General features: G+C 40.8%; 1 protein-coding gene across 1 annotated transcript in view; it reads left to right on the plus strand.

The window, feature by feature from the left end:
- The first annotated feature begins 7,278 nt into the window (after positions 1–7,278).
- The window catches only part of adcy2b (adenylate cyclase 2b (brain)), a 45,711-nt gene continuing 36,475 nt past the window's right edge, over positions 7,279–16,514 (plus strand). Inside the window, exons 1-2 of the mRNA XM_018701416.2 lie at positions 7,279–7,405; positions 9,303–11,059. Coding sequence (XP_018556932.1) covers positions 10,796–11,059 — 264 coding nt within the window. The 5' untranslated portion in view covers positions 7,279–7,405; positions 9,303–10,795. The remainder of the gene's footprint in view (positions 7,406–9,302; positions 11,060–16,514) is intronic.

The following is a 16,514-nucleotide window of genomic DNA, read 5'->3' on the forward strand; positions in this document are numbered from 1 at the left end:
TGTGCCCTGCCACACACCACAAAAACTGCTCACAGAAAGTTTGAAGAACATCACAAAGGATCTTGATCTGGCCTCAAAACTCCAGCATCTTTGGGATGCACTGGAACGAGCCAGATACGTGGAGGCCCCATCCCATAACCCACAAGACCTAAAGGATCCGCTACCAATGTCCCTGTGCCGGGCACCAAAGGACACTCCTAGAGGTCCCATGTCTATGCCCCAACAAGTCAGAACTGCTTTGGCAGCACAAGGGCAACCCTCACAATATAAGGCAGGCAGGTGGTTTTGATGCCTTGACACTTTAAGCAGACATGTAGAAACATTGGCATTGATTTGCAGCCATAGTTCTGGCCACCTGGCAAGTGCAGGTCAAAAACTGGCCCTCCTTTTAGCTCTATTTTGGTCTCCACCAACTCCTGAGTGAAATATGTAGCTCTTAAGCTGCTAAATGCTGCAGCATGTTCACTAGCTAGATGCTAATTTGTGTTGTTTGGTGGTGGGCAGGTATCATACAGTGATTTTCGTTTGTTTGTTTTTATTTGTTGCCTGCTGATGTCTAGAAGCAACAAAGATGAGAGCAGTGAGACTGGATCAAGACAGTAAAGGTGTAGGGCCATAAAACCAAAACAATGGTAAACCACTATGTAGAGCTGAGGGAAACTGCAGATAACAGTTTGTCACATCACCAATCGTTCATATAAAAATATTGATCTGTGCTGGTTTCACTTGCCATATTTTCTTGAAAGTAACCTTTTCATTTCTAATTATTCAGAACTGCAGTTTACCATTTAGTCCTCTCTGTGTCAGACTGTTTATGGCTCTGATGTCTTTCTCAGTCAACATGTGATTCTCCTCTTCAGCACTAGGTGGTGCACATGTACCGTTGGTGTAGGAGAAACCTCTCAAACAAAAGGCTGCTCACCACATTGCTGAGCTCCCTGATGTCTTCAGTAAGCCTAAACCCCTAAACCAAATATAGAGGCGTTAACTCCGCGTTGCCAGACTTTATCCACAAGCTTCACATTCAGTCACACTGGGCCTCCAGTATCTGTCAGGTGTTTATGTATATGTGTGGTTTTGTTCAGGATTAGGTGTACTATCTGTTCTGGTGGTGGTGTGTGTCGTGATAGGAAAGAGTCAGTCTAGCCAATACTGAAACACCTTCCCGGGCATCTTCATAACAATTCTGATCCATTCTCTTTAACCTCACTGATATGACCTCTGACCAGCAATAAAGCTGAACTACAGAGGAAGCTTGAAAAGATTAGACTTAAAGCTTTGGTTAAAGGAGGTGTGTGTGTGTGTGTGTGTGTGTGTGTGTGGGCGGGGGGGGGGTTTGAATTGTAAAACAGATACCTATTCTAAGGTGAGACAAGTGGATTACTGCTCAAAGCAGCATAGACAAGGTTGACAGGAAAAAGATGAAGAGATGAGAATCAAAGGTTTCTCAGAGGAGTGTGAGTGCTCTTAAATTCCAATAAGAAAGTTGAAAACATAGACAATAAGGAGCTTATTTTTATAATGCTGTCGACATGTTGAACCCCTCACTCCAGCTTGAAAAGTGCTGTGTTTTCACAACAAACAAACAGAAAACTGTCCATAATAACTAAGCTGGAGAGGAATCTGTCCAGTAAACAGATTGCTTGCTTTGGTATGTCTGAGCAGTGCCAGCTGTACAACCTGATGAGCCAGGCCAGCAGTCATCCCCCAGCCAGCGCTGAATTAAACGGCTTTGAGCGGAAAAGCTTCATGCACGGCTGAATGGACAAGACTTTCACAAGTCAGTGATTAGCTGCACCCACACTTGGTTAGATTCTTCCACAGAAAAAAGAGATTGGAGAGGGTACGGGCAGATTTTCCTCTCTGACCACAAAGCACTAAGTACATGGAATTTAATGTACTGGCTATTTGTTGGCTTTTGGCATTTAAAGTAAAACAATGTCTTCTTGCAGTCTGTGTTCACAGTTCTATTTTGATGTTTAGCTGCTATATCTATTTTTTATTTATGGTCATGTGTTATGTGAAGTTTAAAGACATACAGATATTGTTACTGACAGTTCTTGCTACTGAGCATTTCAGCATCTTTCTACTCATTGTTTTGGTTTTATTGCCAGTGACTTCACTGTTTTGGTTTAATCTCACCACTCTAATCAGCCGTGTTTCCTAAAACCAGACTGCACGCTAGCTGTCCAACAGAAATGACGACTAGCTGTGAACATAGTGGAACGATTAGCAGTTAAAGAGACTGATATTTTTCTTATGGAAAAGTGAAGACCAGAGCTAAAATAGAGCTAATATTGGACTCCAAATTTATCCTAACATTGCTCTGTGTCTGTGAACTTGTAAATACGCAGCTGTTAGCTAACACATTCACTATATCAATTTAAAAATTCTAAAAAATCAGTGTTGTGATTACAGATTCTGTTTAGATATGTGGTATGTTTTATTACTTATTAATCATCTCATGACCCTTCAGATTTATCTTGTGACCTCTTGAGTTTCCTGACCCAGCACTTGGGAACCAACACTTAAAATCATAATTTGTACTACAGACAGTTAATCCAATACATTATATGACAACAGAGGTAACAAGACAAAGCAAATATGTCACAAGCATATTTGCAATGTTTTGCTTTATGACGTGTTATAAAACATATTAAAACACATTCATTTATGGTTGTATTTTCAGTTTTAGTACAGGGAGATCACCCTCTATAGTACCTAATGATGTTGTGAGACTCCAGTATTTATCCAGGGAGTCTTCCAATTTCAATGATCACCCACTTCTCAAGATTTTCTTCTGCAGTAAACAGAGCCAAACAGCATTTTAACAAGCCTTTGTGAAAATCCCCCAAACAATAGCAATCAAACGCAATTAAAAGCCTGATTAGTTTAGCATTTTGTCAATTCCCAGATACTTTGTGTATCTCTCAAATAAGGCATTTTTGTCAAGGGACCAAATGCAAAACAGGCTGAGTGTACAGCGTAGTTTAAATCATCATGTTTGATTGAGAAAAACACTGTGTGCCATACTTAATGAATCCCACAGCGTTCATCTTAAATGAGGAATCAGGAGTTCTCAGTGTGGGTGGTATCTCTCTCTCCCATCCTTCTCTCTCTCTCTCTCTCTCATTCTCTCTCTGCTTCCCACCTTCCCACCTTGATTGCTACTTATCTAGGTCATCTCAGTGTGTTTTAATCACCGTTGGGTTGAGAGAGACCCAGTTAGGTGATGAAGCCCACTTTTCTCTCATCAAGGTGGGAAATCTGCTTTATTTCTAGCACATCATCAGTACTACTGTAATTATCATTGTGTGTGCTCAGCTACATCTGGGATCTTATCCAATTTTATCAATAATTCAATATTCACAAGATGTTTTTTTTTTTTTAACCCAGATAACTTTAGCCCTCACTTTCTTCAGATACTTTATAGGATATATATCAGATTCTGTTTTGACCTTTTTGTGCATGTGCATTTCAGTGAATCCATAAAACAGGATTGATCTCCACTTCTGTTGATTTCCCAAATGACTGCCAGTGGCTGTGTGACGCCAAGCAGGTACAAATAAGATTGTTTATAGGCTGATTTCTGACAGTCCTGGTGGGTGTACCACTGTGTCTCCACTGTTTTAGGTGTGCTAGAGACTGCAACACACAGAGGAAACTGTGCTAGAATCCAATTGTAGTTCTGTGTTCTTCCAGAGCTCATGCTGTTCTTTGTTTTAAAAATGTGACAAGCTGCAGATTTCTCTCAGCAGGCCTGTCAGCATCATGCATCCTAATTATTCATTTGATTACCCAAGACAAGCTAAAAAACACTGATTCTTAGCACAGGGTAATGTTTTGGAACCTGCATTAAAACTGCATGATAACAGCATGTGCACTATGTGCAATATAGCTAAACACACAAAGGACCTTAATCTCAGCTACAAAGGATTTATGTCAGTCAGATGTTGTTGTCACTTTGCACCTCACGCTCTTACATTTTTGTTTGAGTTCACAATCTGTAAACACAACTGTAATCTATGTAATCTCATGTTTTTAATCAGGAATAGACCATGACCAATATACTGTATCATATCATTAAAGCTGCACCGCTCAGTATTTTAAAACGAACAATGGATCATATGACACGTGTTATGTCAAAGGAGCTGCTTATAATGATGAATCCACAGATCTAGGTCTAGGTCTAATAAGCAGGACTGTGGAGCATTTCAGCTTCTTTTTGTTGATTATTTTGGTTTTCTGGCCCTGCAATTTTCACTCCAATCAACCTTGTTTTCAGATGCAGCTGACAGCTACTTTCATCAAAAACATATTAAAAAAAAAAAGAAGAAGAAGAAGATAAATGCACTGTATTATAACTGCTCAGCTACCCAACTAAATGGTGGACAAGGTTAGCATCTAGCTTGCAAACAAAATTGAGCAAAATGGAGCCAGCTAAAGAGCAGATATTCCCCTCAGGAGTTGATGGAGACTATTGGATTATGCTGATCACTTATTCAGAAACATGACTTTAGATGAATGCTAATGTTGCTCTGTGTTTGCTGGACTTGTAAATAGCCAACTGTTAGCTAATATATTAGCAAAGTTAAATAAACTCCTACTGTATTTGTGGAACAAACCCATACATATAAAGTATAGGATGATAACTGGTGCGACTTTTAAATGCCGAGTAAAAGTTGGAAAAGCAAGAAAACCAAATATTTGTCCAAAGATTTAATACTATGTGTTTTAATTTCTACAACAGACCAAACTTTATAGGGAGATAATATGTCAAATATATCAAAATATAAATATACCAATTAAAAGCTTACAACTGAATTTTTTCCCCATTATGTATTTTTGTTGAGGTAAGGAATCCTGAAATAGCATTTAGGGCATTAAGAAAGTTAAGGAAAAAAAAAAAAACTCTACAAAGATCATATTTTCACTACTAGTTGTAATAAACACCAGTCTTAAACCTGGCATTAGTATGATGACCATTTATGTGTAAAGGGTCATTTCTGCATGCACATGTCATAGTTGCAATATTCCTCACAGCTCATGAAGGCAGCCGCTGTCCTCTCTCCATCTGCTTGTGTTGCCTCGTCTTCCATCCTGACACTGTGCCTGTATCTGTATGTGGGAGGGTGTTGATGCAGAATTAGTGTGTTAAGGCCACTCTTCCTCAATGTGCTCTCATTCTGTCACCGCCTTTAGCGCTGGGTGTGTGTGTGTGTGTGTGTGTGTGTGGAGTGGGTAGCAGGTGGTCAGAACAACTGCACCTGTTGTTAATGTGATGGAGTATAAGAGCTTATATAGAATACTCTATTTATAGCAAAATGAACACACATGGATGATGAATGAGATGTAGGTTTGACAACATGGTAAAAACAGGCATCATAGTATATTGTCTGTCGCTTTCTGTGTCTCACACACACTTGCTCATATCCGTTGAGATCTCTGTCAGTGTGTGTGTGTTTGACTTAATTGTTGGGGTTCTTTCCTCAAGTTTTTTTTTTTTTTTTGCTTCTTGTTCCACCTCCTCTCCCCCTCACAGTCTAAATTAAACTTCACAGATTAGTTCCACAGGGAAAGTTTATGTGTGTGTGTGTGTGTGTGAGTGAGTGCATTTGTCTGTCTGTTAAGGCAGTAAAGAATGGGATTCCCCTAATTTGCTTGAGGGCTCAAAAAACAACATTTATCACCATGAAGGAGGGGGGGACAAGTTGAATAAGGGAAAACAGCTCACAGTTAAAGCTGTCTCTCACTTTACAATTACACACACACACGCGCACACACACACTTGCACTGCTAAACTGTCATGGGGGTTGTGTATGCGCCTGCGTGCAAGGAGCTCAGCTCAGTTCATTAATCTTGTCTTTGTTGTGTCAAGGCAGACCTAATTAGATTACATTACACACGCTTATTCAAGGCAACCAAGCAGGAAGCATATGATATGTAGGCAATATGGTATGAGCACATACACAAATACACACAAATAAAACATCGACATAGACACCAAACACTGCAGACTGAGACCTCATCACATGTTTGTAAAATGCCTGTGTTACCACCAGAGGGGAGATTTGATGTGACAATGAAACACAGATTCACACCACAATTTCTATGGGGGCAAAAAGCCGTTTGGGACTGCACAGACTCACAGTCACAAGAGACAGAGTGAGCAACAGTGAATGGCTGTAAATACATCACACTTCATGTCATACAACTATCAGCTTGTCAAGGGGAATCTGGGTTATTATGATGCATGACTACTGGCGTCAATCATCCCCTCTATCTCGCTGCCGTCGTTCCTGTTCCTAAAATAAATATTTGGGCTTTCTCTATTCCAGAAGGCCTGATCTTTTACAGCAGCGCCCTGCTTTAGATTCAGGAGGTTACTGACACTGGGAACTTGATCCTCATGTGCTGATCAACCACTGGAACTGCAGGCCTTTTGGATTGAACTTTTAACTTGTTACTTAAGTTTACCTTATGTTATCTAATTAAGCTGAATGACATATAATTATAATTACTCAACTATTAATCTTGCAATAACACTTAAGTTGCTCATTCATGCCCTTGTCTTGGAGTAATTTTAGTCTCTACTTGCTGTTGTTGTGTAGTTGTGAGTGTAATAGGGAGTAGGAAGTTAATCTCAGTGTGTTTTACTGTCTTGCTGTAGGCCTTATTGGCACTGATTGCAGAGGATAATTCAAAGAAAAAAGAAGCCCACTTGATATCCACAGACCAGAATGACTAGGATACATGAAGCACTAAGTGTTAAGTTAACTCAACAAAATACGATTGATTGTAATGGCTCTTATCAGTTCATATAAAACAGATGGCAGCCAATAAAAAAAAAAAAATTAAAAAAATTGCTCTCACTGCCTCAGCTGAAGTTTACGGCTCGTGGGGCTATAAACTCAGCTCCAGATAACTGCTGATATTCCTGCGTGGCAGCTGGATTTGTAGGTAGGTAGCTGTTTGCTAATATGTTAGCTAAGTTGATGTAATTATAATATACAGTAGATATGGCCTTAAGTCCCACATATACTAATGCTATAATGTACATTGACATCATATATAATTATTAATAGTTTATTGTATTGGCAGTTAAAAATATGCACTTAATACATTAATACATGTTAATACTGTAGAACTGACACTAATGTTAAAATAAAATTGAGAAACTCCACAGGAGTTAACAAAATGTTTACTTTTCTCTGTAGTTTTCTATTTCTGGCAGTTAGTTTTAATTTCCTCCACCTGTGGGAGTGCTTCCATTTGGTGAGCCAAAGCACAGGTGTAACTGACATCATTAATGACAGCTCCTCTTCACGTAGGTGTCTCCTGTAAGCTGTGACACACACAAGACCATGGCCCTGATTCACTTAAATGGACTACAGCCAAAAATAATGTGAGTACTTTCTGGTTTTTTTTTTTTCCTGGTATGACACATAAAGATGTTTACTCTGAAAATGGTCTGTCTGTATGATTCATCAACAGAGCACAATAAAAATTGACATCTTTGACGGTAATTAGTTTAATTCACTCTCCTAGTTGATTGTTTCAAAGACTTATATTTACAGTTTTAGACAAACTCTGGATATTTTGTTTCTATGCAGGATGAATACACTTTGTACAAACACAGAAGTGTATTGCAACATAATGTAATTCTTTATTGCTCAATCATCAGGTAATACTGACTTTGAACAAACTGTGTGTTTCTCTGTTGGTTCTGCCCCCTAGTGGTACAAAATAAATGATGTCACATCACAGCTGTACAGTATTTTATTAATTACAGCATTTTAGTCAAGGTAATCAAGCATTTTTACTGACCTCCACAGAGTTTTCTTTTTGTATTCTATTTCCAGAGATTATTACATTTATGATAGAACTTGCACAATATAGTGTGTTATTGCTTATTTGGTGAAAATAGGTGTTTTTTAGCGTATGTTTGAGCTGGTGAGCTCTATGAGCTGGTCACTTGAGGGTTAATGTGCAGCAGGACATTATCGCCATCGCTTTAGCCAAGTGGATGGTGATTCTCAATGAGTTTCTTACCATGTCCCTCTCTCCACAGTGATTGATCTCACCACTGTTCACCCTGTGTCTGAAAACTGCCATGAAATGTTTCTTTTTTTAAACTTGTTTTTCTATTTCTTTCACCAGTCACATGCAGCTACAACTGTGAGAATACGAAGCTATGAACCACGAGTGACTCCATCATTTTTTCGCCGTGTGATTTCATACATACTGATTATCTGATTTTTACAACTTGAATCACTGTAGATTTCCTGGATTTTCACAATCACACTGGAAAGGGATGTGACAGCTGGAGTAAGATGAACCCAGGTGTTCTTCTTGTAATAATCTGCCCTTCCGACCATCAATAGGCCATTTCATTTATGTTCTGACTACATCAAGTGTGCAATGATCAATCAAAACACAGTAAATGGGCTGCCTAAGTGCATTTGAGTTGCCATGCTAACAGCCGGGCTGCAGGAATGACAATGTAGGCTGGTCTGTTGTGATGGCTCAACTGATCAGTTCAAATGATGGATTGCCAATTTTGCACAGGCATTCAAGAATCCTGACTTTTTTAAATCCCTGACTTTTCATGTAGTCCCACAAGCAGGTGGACATTTTTACCCATTAAGTATCCCAGTGTTAACCAGGATAAAGTGGAACAAAATTTGGTCCAGTCATTCGTGTTTACCTCAGGATGTCTTGTGATGACTTTGGCGATTCTCTGACTTTTCATCTAGCTCCATATTTTGATCAAAGTTTGTTTTTTAAGTGATAAAATACCTGCATAACTAATGACATTCCCATCAGCCTCAGTTGTACTTGAGTTTAGTGCTTATTGCTAAATGTTAGCATGCTAAACTAAGGTGCTGATGTTGCAAACATCAGCATTTTAACACTGTTATAGTGAGCATTACACATGACAATGTTAGCACTTAGCCCTGAGCACTGCTGTACCACACTATAGGTTCATAAGCTGCTTGCGTGGCTGTGCAGTTTGTATAAGGTGTTTCCAGTTTGCCCACAGGGTGGATGGAATTCACTGGGGATGGCATGTTTGTTGCTTTGCTTATGGCTGATTGTAATTGTTGATGCTCTGGGACAGAGTTCCTTTGCCTTCCCTTTTACTCAGGATGAGATCAAGACTCAGCTCTTACCTGAAAATGTGAAGCCTGTTGTTTCTAAAAATGACCTTCACTTTTATGTACTGGTTATCATTATCAGCCTCTGCTTACAGATTCTCTTTCTTTCTCTTCCTCTCTTTCTCTTTCTCTCTGCCTGGTTAGCGTGCTAAAAGGAAACTATGTGGATCTGACACATTGAAGTGGCGCGGCCATTTTCACACTTCACGGAGCATCACATGTAGCATGGCAAGAGAGGGAGCCCGCCTTGGCAGAACAGGAGTCGAGAAGAAAGAGAGAAAAATGAAATCTGGGAGGAGGAGAGGAATATTGGGATTTTGGATCATCAGATCTTTTTTCTCTCACCCCTGACACACACACACACACACACACACTGACGCTCTCCAACTTTCACTCATTACCAGCTCTCTCTTCCCTCTGCACCCCCCCCCCCCCCTTTGAAGCACCGATCTCTCTTCCTCCCACACTCTCTCTGTCTCCTGAGGTTTTTCCTTCCTGACTTTGTTTCTTCTTCCTCTTCCTTCCCGTTCTTCCGTCTTCTGTGTGTTTTTCTTACCAGACTTTTTATCTTGTCGCCGGCTGCTGGATGCCATTTTATTCTCTTTCCCTCCACGCTCTGCTGCTTGTCTTGGTTTAGCACAGCTGTTACAACCCTTCTCACTCACTCACTTTTGCTCTGCTTTTCACACACATGCTGACAAACACACACACACACACACGCTGACATACACACACAGTTCTTCTTCTTCCTCTCTCCTCCTCTGTCAACTTCACACAGTCTAAGGTTTCTCTCTTATGTAAAATTCTAAGTCTCTTCCTTTTTCTGCACCTTGGAAACACACACACAGAGTCTTGAGTCATATACCAGTTCTCTCCACATTAGCTACTCTCACACATCACCATTCACACATTTCCACTCTCTCTAATAGGTACAGCACACACACACACACACACACACACACACACACACTTTTACCCACAAGCTCTCCCCAGCACACATATTGGTACACACCCTCTCTCCTCTTGCTCTCTTTCCTCCCCCCCAGTTGCACATTCTCTCTCTCTCTCTCAGCTCTCTCTCTCTCTCTCTCTCTCTCTCTCTCTCTCTCTCTCTCTCTGTCTCTCTCTCTCTTTCAGTCCTCATCTGCACCTCAGCAGAGTAACATGTTGCCTTGTCGGAGCTACAGCACCAAGCGGTAAGCAGAGGCTGGCTGCTCCTCTCTGTCTGACTGACCAAACATAAAGAGCAAACAATAAAGAGAGCCAAGAGGAAGGGAACTGAAGCCTCATCGCTCCTCTTTGGTGTCCGACCACCTTCTCCGGTAAGAGGAGGAGGAAGAGGAGGTGGAGGAGAAGGAAGAAGATCTGTTTTCAGTTTGTCACCTCAAGCAGGAGGAGCGGCGGAGGATGCAAGGGAGACTGGAGGAGCTGAAAAGTTGGCTCTCTTTCACTCAACTGTCCATCCATCCCCCACAGCTGACCAAACTTTTTTAAAAGAAGAAGAAGAAGAGGGGGAGGTGGACTTTTGAATGTGAGGAGGAAGGGGACTAAAAGTATCCCTCAGCCGCCGGTCACTTCTGTGTGCATGTGTGTTGGTCAGTAAGAGAACAGGACCATCCTTCCAGAGGCAGCTACCCATGTGGCAGGAGGCTCTGTGGACCCGAGGACGCTACCTGCTTGAGAAGAGCGATGGAGGCGAGGGTGCAGAGGGGCCCGAGAGCCTCGGGGACGGGTGCCCGGGGTTCCAGGGAGAGGTGTACGTGGAGGTCGAGAAGCCCCAGGACTGGCTGTATGAGTCCTACTACAGAATGAGCCAGCAGCATCCGCTCATCGTGTTCCTGCTGCTGATCGTCATGGGAACCTGCCTCGCACTGCTGGCGGTGTTCTTTGCTTCAGGACTGGTGAGTGAGAGTGCTGGTGTGTTAGCAGCGTGTTGGTGTGTGTGTGCAGAGGTGAAGTGTTTAGACACATACTTAGATGTGTGTGTAAGTTAATCCATCCAGAAAAAGGAGGTTAGAGTAAACAAGGATGTTATTGTTGTGAATTAATAGTAACAAACAAAGTTTCTGGAATAAATTGAAGAAGAACTTGGTTGTTACGTGTTGGGAAATATCCTTGTTCCTGTGGACAGTCAACAGATGAATAATATAACTGAACTGTCAGTCTTACACTTAAACAATGAGGTACAGTGTGTTAATCAGTTAACTTGCACGGTGCTGGGAGGTGGATTTTGTTACCTTTGGGCAAACTATCTCTTTCCCCAGGTTTCCAGTCTTTATGCTAAGCAAAACTAACCAGCCCATTCCTCCAGCAGCATATTCAGATAGAAAGCAAATAAGAGAATTTGCCAAAATGCTGAATTATTCCTCTAACATGAGCTGTGACTACCAGTGGCACCTATAGAAATGACACAAACACATCACAGCACTGCACATACAGTCATTCAAACTGTATGTGAAGTGCTGTGATGTGTTCTGAGAGGTGTAGTGTAAAATCACCTTAAAAATATGATGCTATGATGCTGATGCTTCTCTCTGGTACAAGTGATAACCAGCATGACAGTCATTGAGCAGGACAAGAGTTACATCTCTTTTTATATTAAACCATATCTGATCAAAAAACTAAAACACATTTTTTAAAAGTTCAGACAGTGTGTTTTTAGTGCTGTGGAAGGCTGCACATTTTATCACAGTACCATAAAAGGTCCTGTTGTGCTACAGCTATATATACTGTTATCAAGTATCAGATAGAAGCCTTCGTGTTGGGATCACAGAGGAGCGTCAGAACAAAAGAAGAGTTTTGTTTTTAGCACGAGACTGAATGAGACAAGGTGGCCAACGTGCATGTGTATGATTATACATGACAACATAAGAGGCTGTAAAGCGGCACTTTAAATTGCATCGTCGGGTCTGCTGAGTGGATCAAGAGCGGGATGAGAGTTTAGTTTGCAGCTGTGTGGGTGTTGGTGCTTTTGTCAAGTGAAAAGTGTTGTTTTGGCCACAAACACTCAACCACAAACACAAGCTATTGTTTCTCAAGTGCTGCTTTTGTGTTTTTATGAAATAGCCATACAAAAGGAAGCCTACTCATCGCTGAGTTTGTTGTTGCTTCAAAATGATTGTTTTGCTGCTATATGTCCAGGACGAGTGGCAGACTTATGCTTCTCCCTGTGTGTGCGTCATGTGCTTTGAAAGCAGCGCCTGGAGGCTGTCACCGAAGTCCTGTTACATTCAATTGAACTCCATAACGGGGTCGTTCCCAGGAGAACCTCCACCGAAATCGATCCTTTACTCCAATTTAAGACAAATCAATAGATCTTATTGCCCCGGCCGGTCGATGTAGTTCTCTAGGTTCTACTCTTCTGGGGCTCTGCTCTTGTATTTACAGGTTGAATTACAATCTCCTCTAATAACTTTCCCATTATTCACAATATCAATCAGATTTTTTCCCACTTTGTTTCTATTAAATACCAGACAGACTTGTCTATATTTATGGAGTGGTTGTTCAGTGAGGCGTGTGTATTTATTACTGCTGGATGTAGAAGAATGGCAGGAATAAATAGAGGGTGTGTTTGAAGCTGGGGGCTGGGCGGCAGAGGGAGGGGAGGATGTTGTTTTAAGTGTTCTGGCTTTATCAGTGAGCCGACAGAAACCCAACCAAAGCAGCACTAATGCTCCCAAAATTACTGCACACTTTTATCTTTCCTCACAGATCAGGGCTGGAGTGGGTGAATGTGGTGTTGTTAAGACAAAGACTCCTCCACCCATACTGTACCAAATGCGTGCGTGTGTGCTGAGGCGTGTTGGTATGTACACGTGTATGCTTGCATGCGTTTTCATGTTTATGATCACGTGTATGTGTTGTTTGGGTGTGTTTATCAGCTGAGGTCCCTCATTTCCTTCGCAGGCTTGTATACAATTTTTAGAGAAGATAATTCTTCTTGTTCTTTCTTGTTGCCTTGAAGTTGTATTGATTGGAATGTGTGCAGGAATGTGTCTGCATGCTCAAACGTGTGGGAGTCTATACAGACCCAGCAATTACACGGCAGTATGTTAACCAAATGACATTTAAAGCACCATTTGACAGTTTAATAGAGGTCAATATTACATCTGGTAATGGAACATTGGAAATCTATAAATTGGACAAAACATCTCCCAGCTCCCACTTCATGATTTCCATCACTGATTACAGCACTGTTTATTGACCTCAGTGTATATGTCAGTTCATGTTTCCGGTAGTTTATTACCATTTGCAACCTATTTTTAGTCTTTGCATTTTCCGGATCTCTTGCCATTATATTAACAGCATCTGCAAACATTGATTCATTTCCATCTCTCATGGAGAGTTTGATAGATGCAGGGCTGTGAGAGCAGGGTGTTTTTTGTAATGATGGATCACCAGTCTGTCACTCTGGGAGCAGGAAGGTGAATGAATGAAGTGAAATAGATGCTGTGACATCACTGACTGAGGTGTGGTCAGAGCTTCAACACCACAAAGAACTGGTGTTCTACACACACACACGTACAGGACTTCATACCTAAATGCTACGTTTAAACTTCAAACTTTGAACACATTCTGTTTTCATAATTTCATTCAGTTGAAATGAGAAAAATACTGAAATAAATAATTTCACAGTGTGTTCCTTTAAAAAAAAATCCCATTATCTTACTTCTTGGCGACAGGTTCTTTGTGCGTCATGTATGAAAAAGTCTTGATCTCCTTAAATGATATCCCATGAGATTAATCTTTTGAATGAGACCTCCCTCAGTTACATCTCATGCCAGTGTGCTATTTAAACAGGAAAATATCACATTAAACTAAGAATGGTCAAAATCAACGCAGCAGAGCCCAAGATTTTCTGATTTACCCATAGTGACCGTAGTATGGGTCAAACTGGGATACTACCCCTCACACACTGCACAACGTGACGCAACTTGCATTTTCTCATTTAACCTTGTCTGTCTTGTGTTTTGTTGTAGTTGTGCTGTGTTTGTTGGCCGTCTGTGGTCATTTTTTGTCCCCTCTAGATCGTTTTCTGTCTCTTGGTGGTTGTTTTGTGTTTCTATCAGAAACATTGTCCAGGTGACTACGTCTTGGAGGGAGGGGAGGAGACCTTTGTTATCATGGTTTGGGTGCTAAAAATGTGCATAAGGTTAAGGAGTGATTGTGTTCATTCTTTAAAAAAAAAAGACTTGAGTGACTCTTTGCTAGAAATGGAGAACAAACTGTCATCTGTGTTAAAGTCTGATGTTTTGTTGACCCTTGTCATTTTGGGGCAGTTGCTGAAATGACGCAAATGATGCTTTTGTTCTACTTGGGAGAAAAAACTCTGACTAAACTGTCTTTGCATTTACGTTAAATTAGTGGAGTGTCCCTTTAAATGTGCAATCTTTCTTTCAAGTTCCATGATTATAATTTAGAAAACAGGAGTAATTGTATTTGCTTCATGTTATTTTGTGCTTTTGTTCTTTCAGATTTCCTTGAAATTCTTATTATTTACAGTTTACTCACTTCCTTCAGTTATAGTTTCTTAAGGGCCCATATTACTATTTTCCCATGGTCTATCCTTTACATGAACAGTATTATTTGGCTGGTGGGAATGTTTGCTTGTATGCATGCATTTCAAACTGGTTCGATCCTCTCAGCAGTGGCGCCCCACTGCTGTGCCCTCTGGCGTCTTTTTGTGTGATTGTGAAATGACCATTTCTTCACCCTGTACTGATGAAGTTCCCTCCTGGGGAGCTGTGATGAATGAATGTGTGATTACACAGCTGACTCTCTAGATCTCTGAAATAAAAACAATCACAATACATAATAAAGCATGCTTTGTCTTCTAAAATGTTATATACACAGGATTTTTCATAGGTTTTTGGAGGGCTTAGTTACACATGGGTAAAACAAGGCTTATAGGCTTGCATGGATTTGAAATAGAATTTTCTCATCCTCCCCTGGCCATTTGACAATGTGATACCTTACCAAAATTACTGTTCAGTTGGGCATCTCTAGGCAGGTCACTTTCTGAGTGGGTGTAGTCACTAACCAGCTGACGGAGATACTGAAGCGAGTCGATTCTTCTCTCAGTCTCGTTCATCTCTCGGAATCATTTTCTCTGACAGTTAGCATTTTTCAGTCTTTCTGAGCTCATCATCTGTGACAGCCATAATTCTTGCCATTTTGACAGATTTCCTCTGGTTTATATCTGTAGTAAAGATGTCGGGAGATGCTATCAACTTGTTTTTAGGTTGTAGGCTCTTGCAGATTTAGCACTTTTAGGGCTGACTTACTCTGAAAAACTCACTGCGGATGGACTTGAAAAGGCTTACTAGCCTAGCAATATTAAGACACAAATACCCATGATGCAACACTGTTGTTACATACTGTATACCCTCTCCATTCAAAAAGAATATCTGATATAATGAACACATAATTGTCTGACCCACTTTTTGAACCTAATTTCCAGAAAAAAATTCACACAATTTTAGTCCCTATTTTAAAGCTGATATAACACTGTCTGCAGGATATTCACAAGCACTGAAAGTAGTATCAGACTTTTCCTTTCATGACAATAGGTCTTCAGATAAGCTACTTGTTATGCCTCTAACTAGCTTTAATAATTTCTATCATACTCTTTTGGTTCACATATATGGATGCCCTGCAACCTTTGACCTGTTTTAGCAAAGTCTGTCTGTTAATGTTCCTCTACACTGCAAATGGAGCACTCAAGGAGAGGTTTGTTGATTATTGATGATTTTCATAACCAGGCTGAGAGCAGACTGAAGAAATCTGCCACTAGCGCTGCTTCATCAGGTGGAATAAATATTCAACAGGCACCAGAACATGGAAAGTGCATACACTGTCATGATTTCAACACACACTCCTGTGCCACATCTCCCCTTCTCCTCACTGTCTGACATAATGTATTTGGTGTGTTTGTGTCATTTCGCTGCTGAATAATTACATTGCTGCATCTCCCTGTCTCTTTCTGGCTGCTGCTGCTACATTTCCCTGTTCCCCCTTTTCCTCCTAGTATAATAGCTGGATAAGCCAGACTGGGTTAAAAAAGGAAATAATTGTTCTGGGTGACAATGCAGTACATTATGGCAGGCAGGCAGGCAGAGCTCCCTCCCTCTATGCTATGTCAAGGGAAATGGCTTTAAATGGTTTCAAAAGGGTTTTAACAGGATTAAATGGCCTACAATCAGAAATGAGTGGATGCTTTACAGCCTACCACAAGTAAGTGAAAGAGAGTGTCCCCCCTCCCTAACCTGTGCATGTATGTGTGTGTGAACATAGGGTTTATAAATGTGCTTTGACAACAAAGGATGGGTTTGTCACTGAGGTACCCCACTGGTATTT

Source organism: Lates calcarifer, linkage group LG3 (genome assembly GCF_001640805.2).
Source record: "Lates calcarifer isolate ASB-BC8 linkage group LG3, TLL_Latcal_v3, whole genome shotgun sequence".
Classification (NCBI taxonomy): Eukaryota; Metazoa; Chordata; class Actinopteri; family Centropomidae; genus Lates; species Lates calcarifer.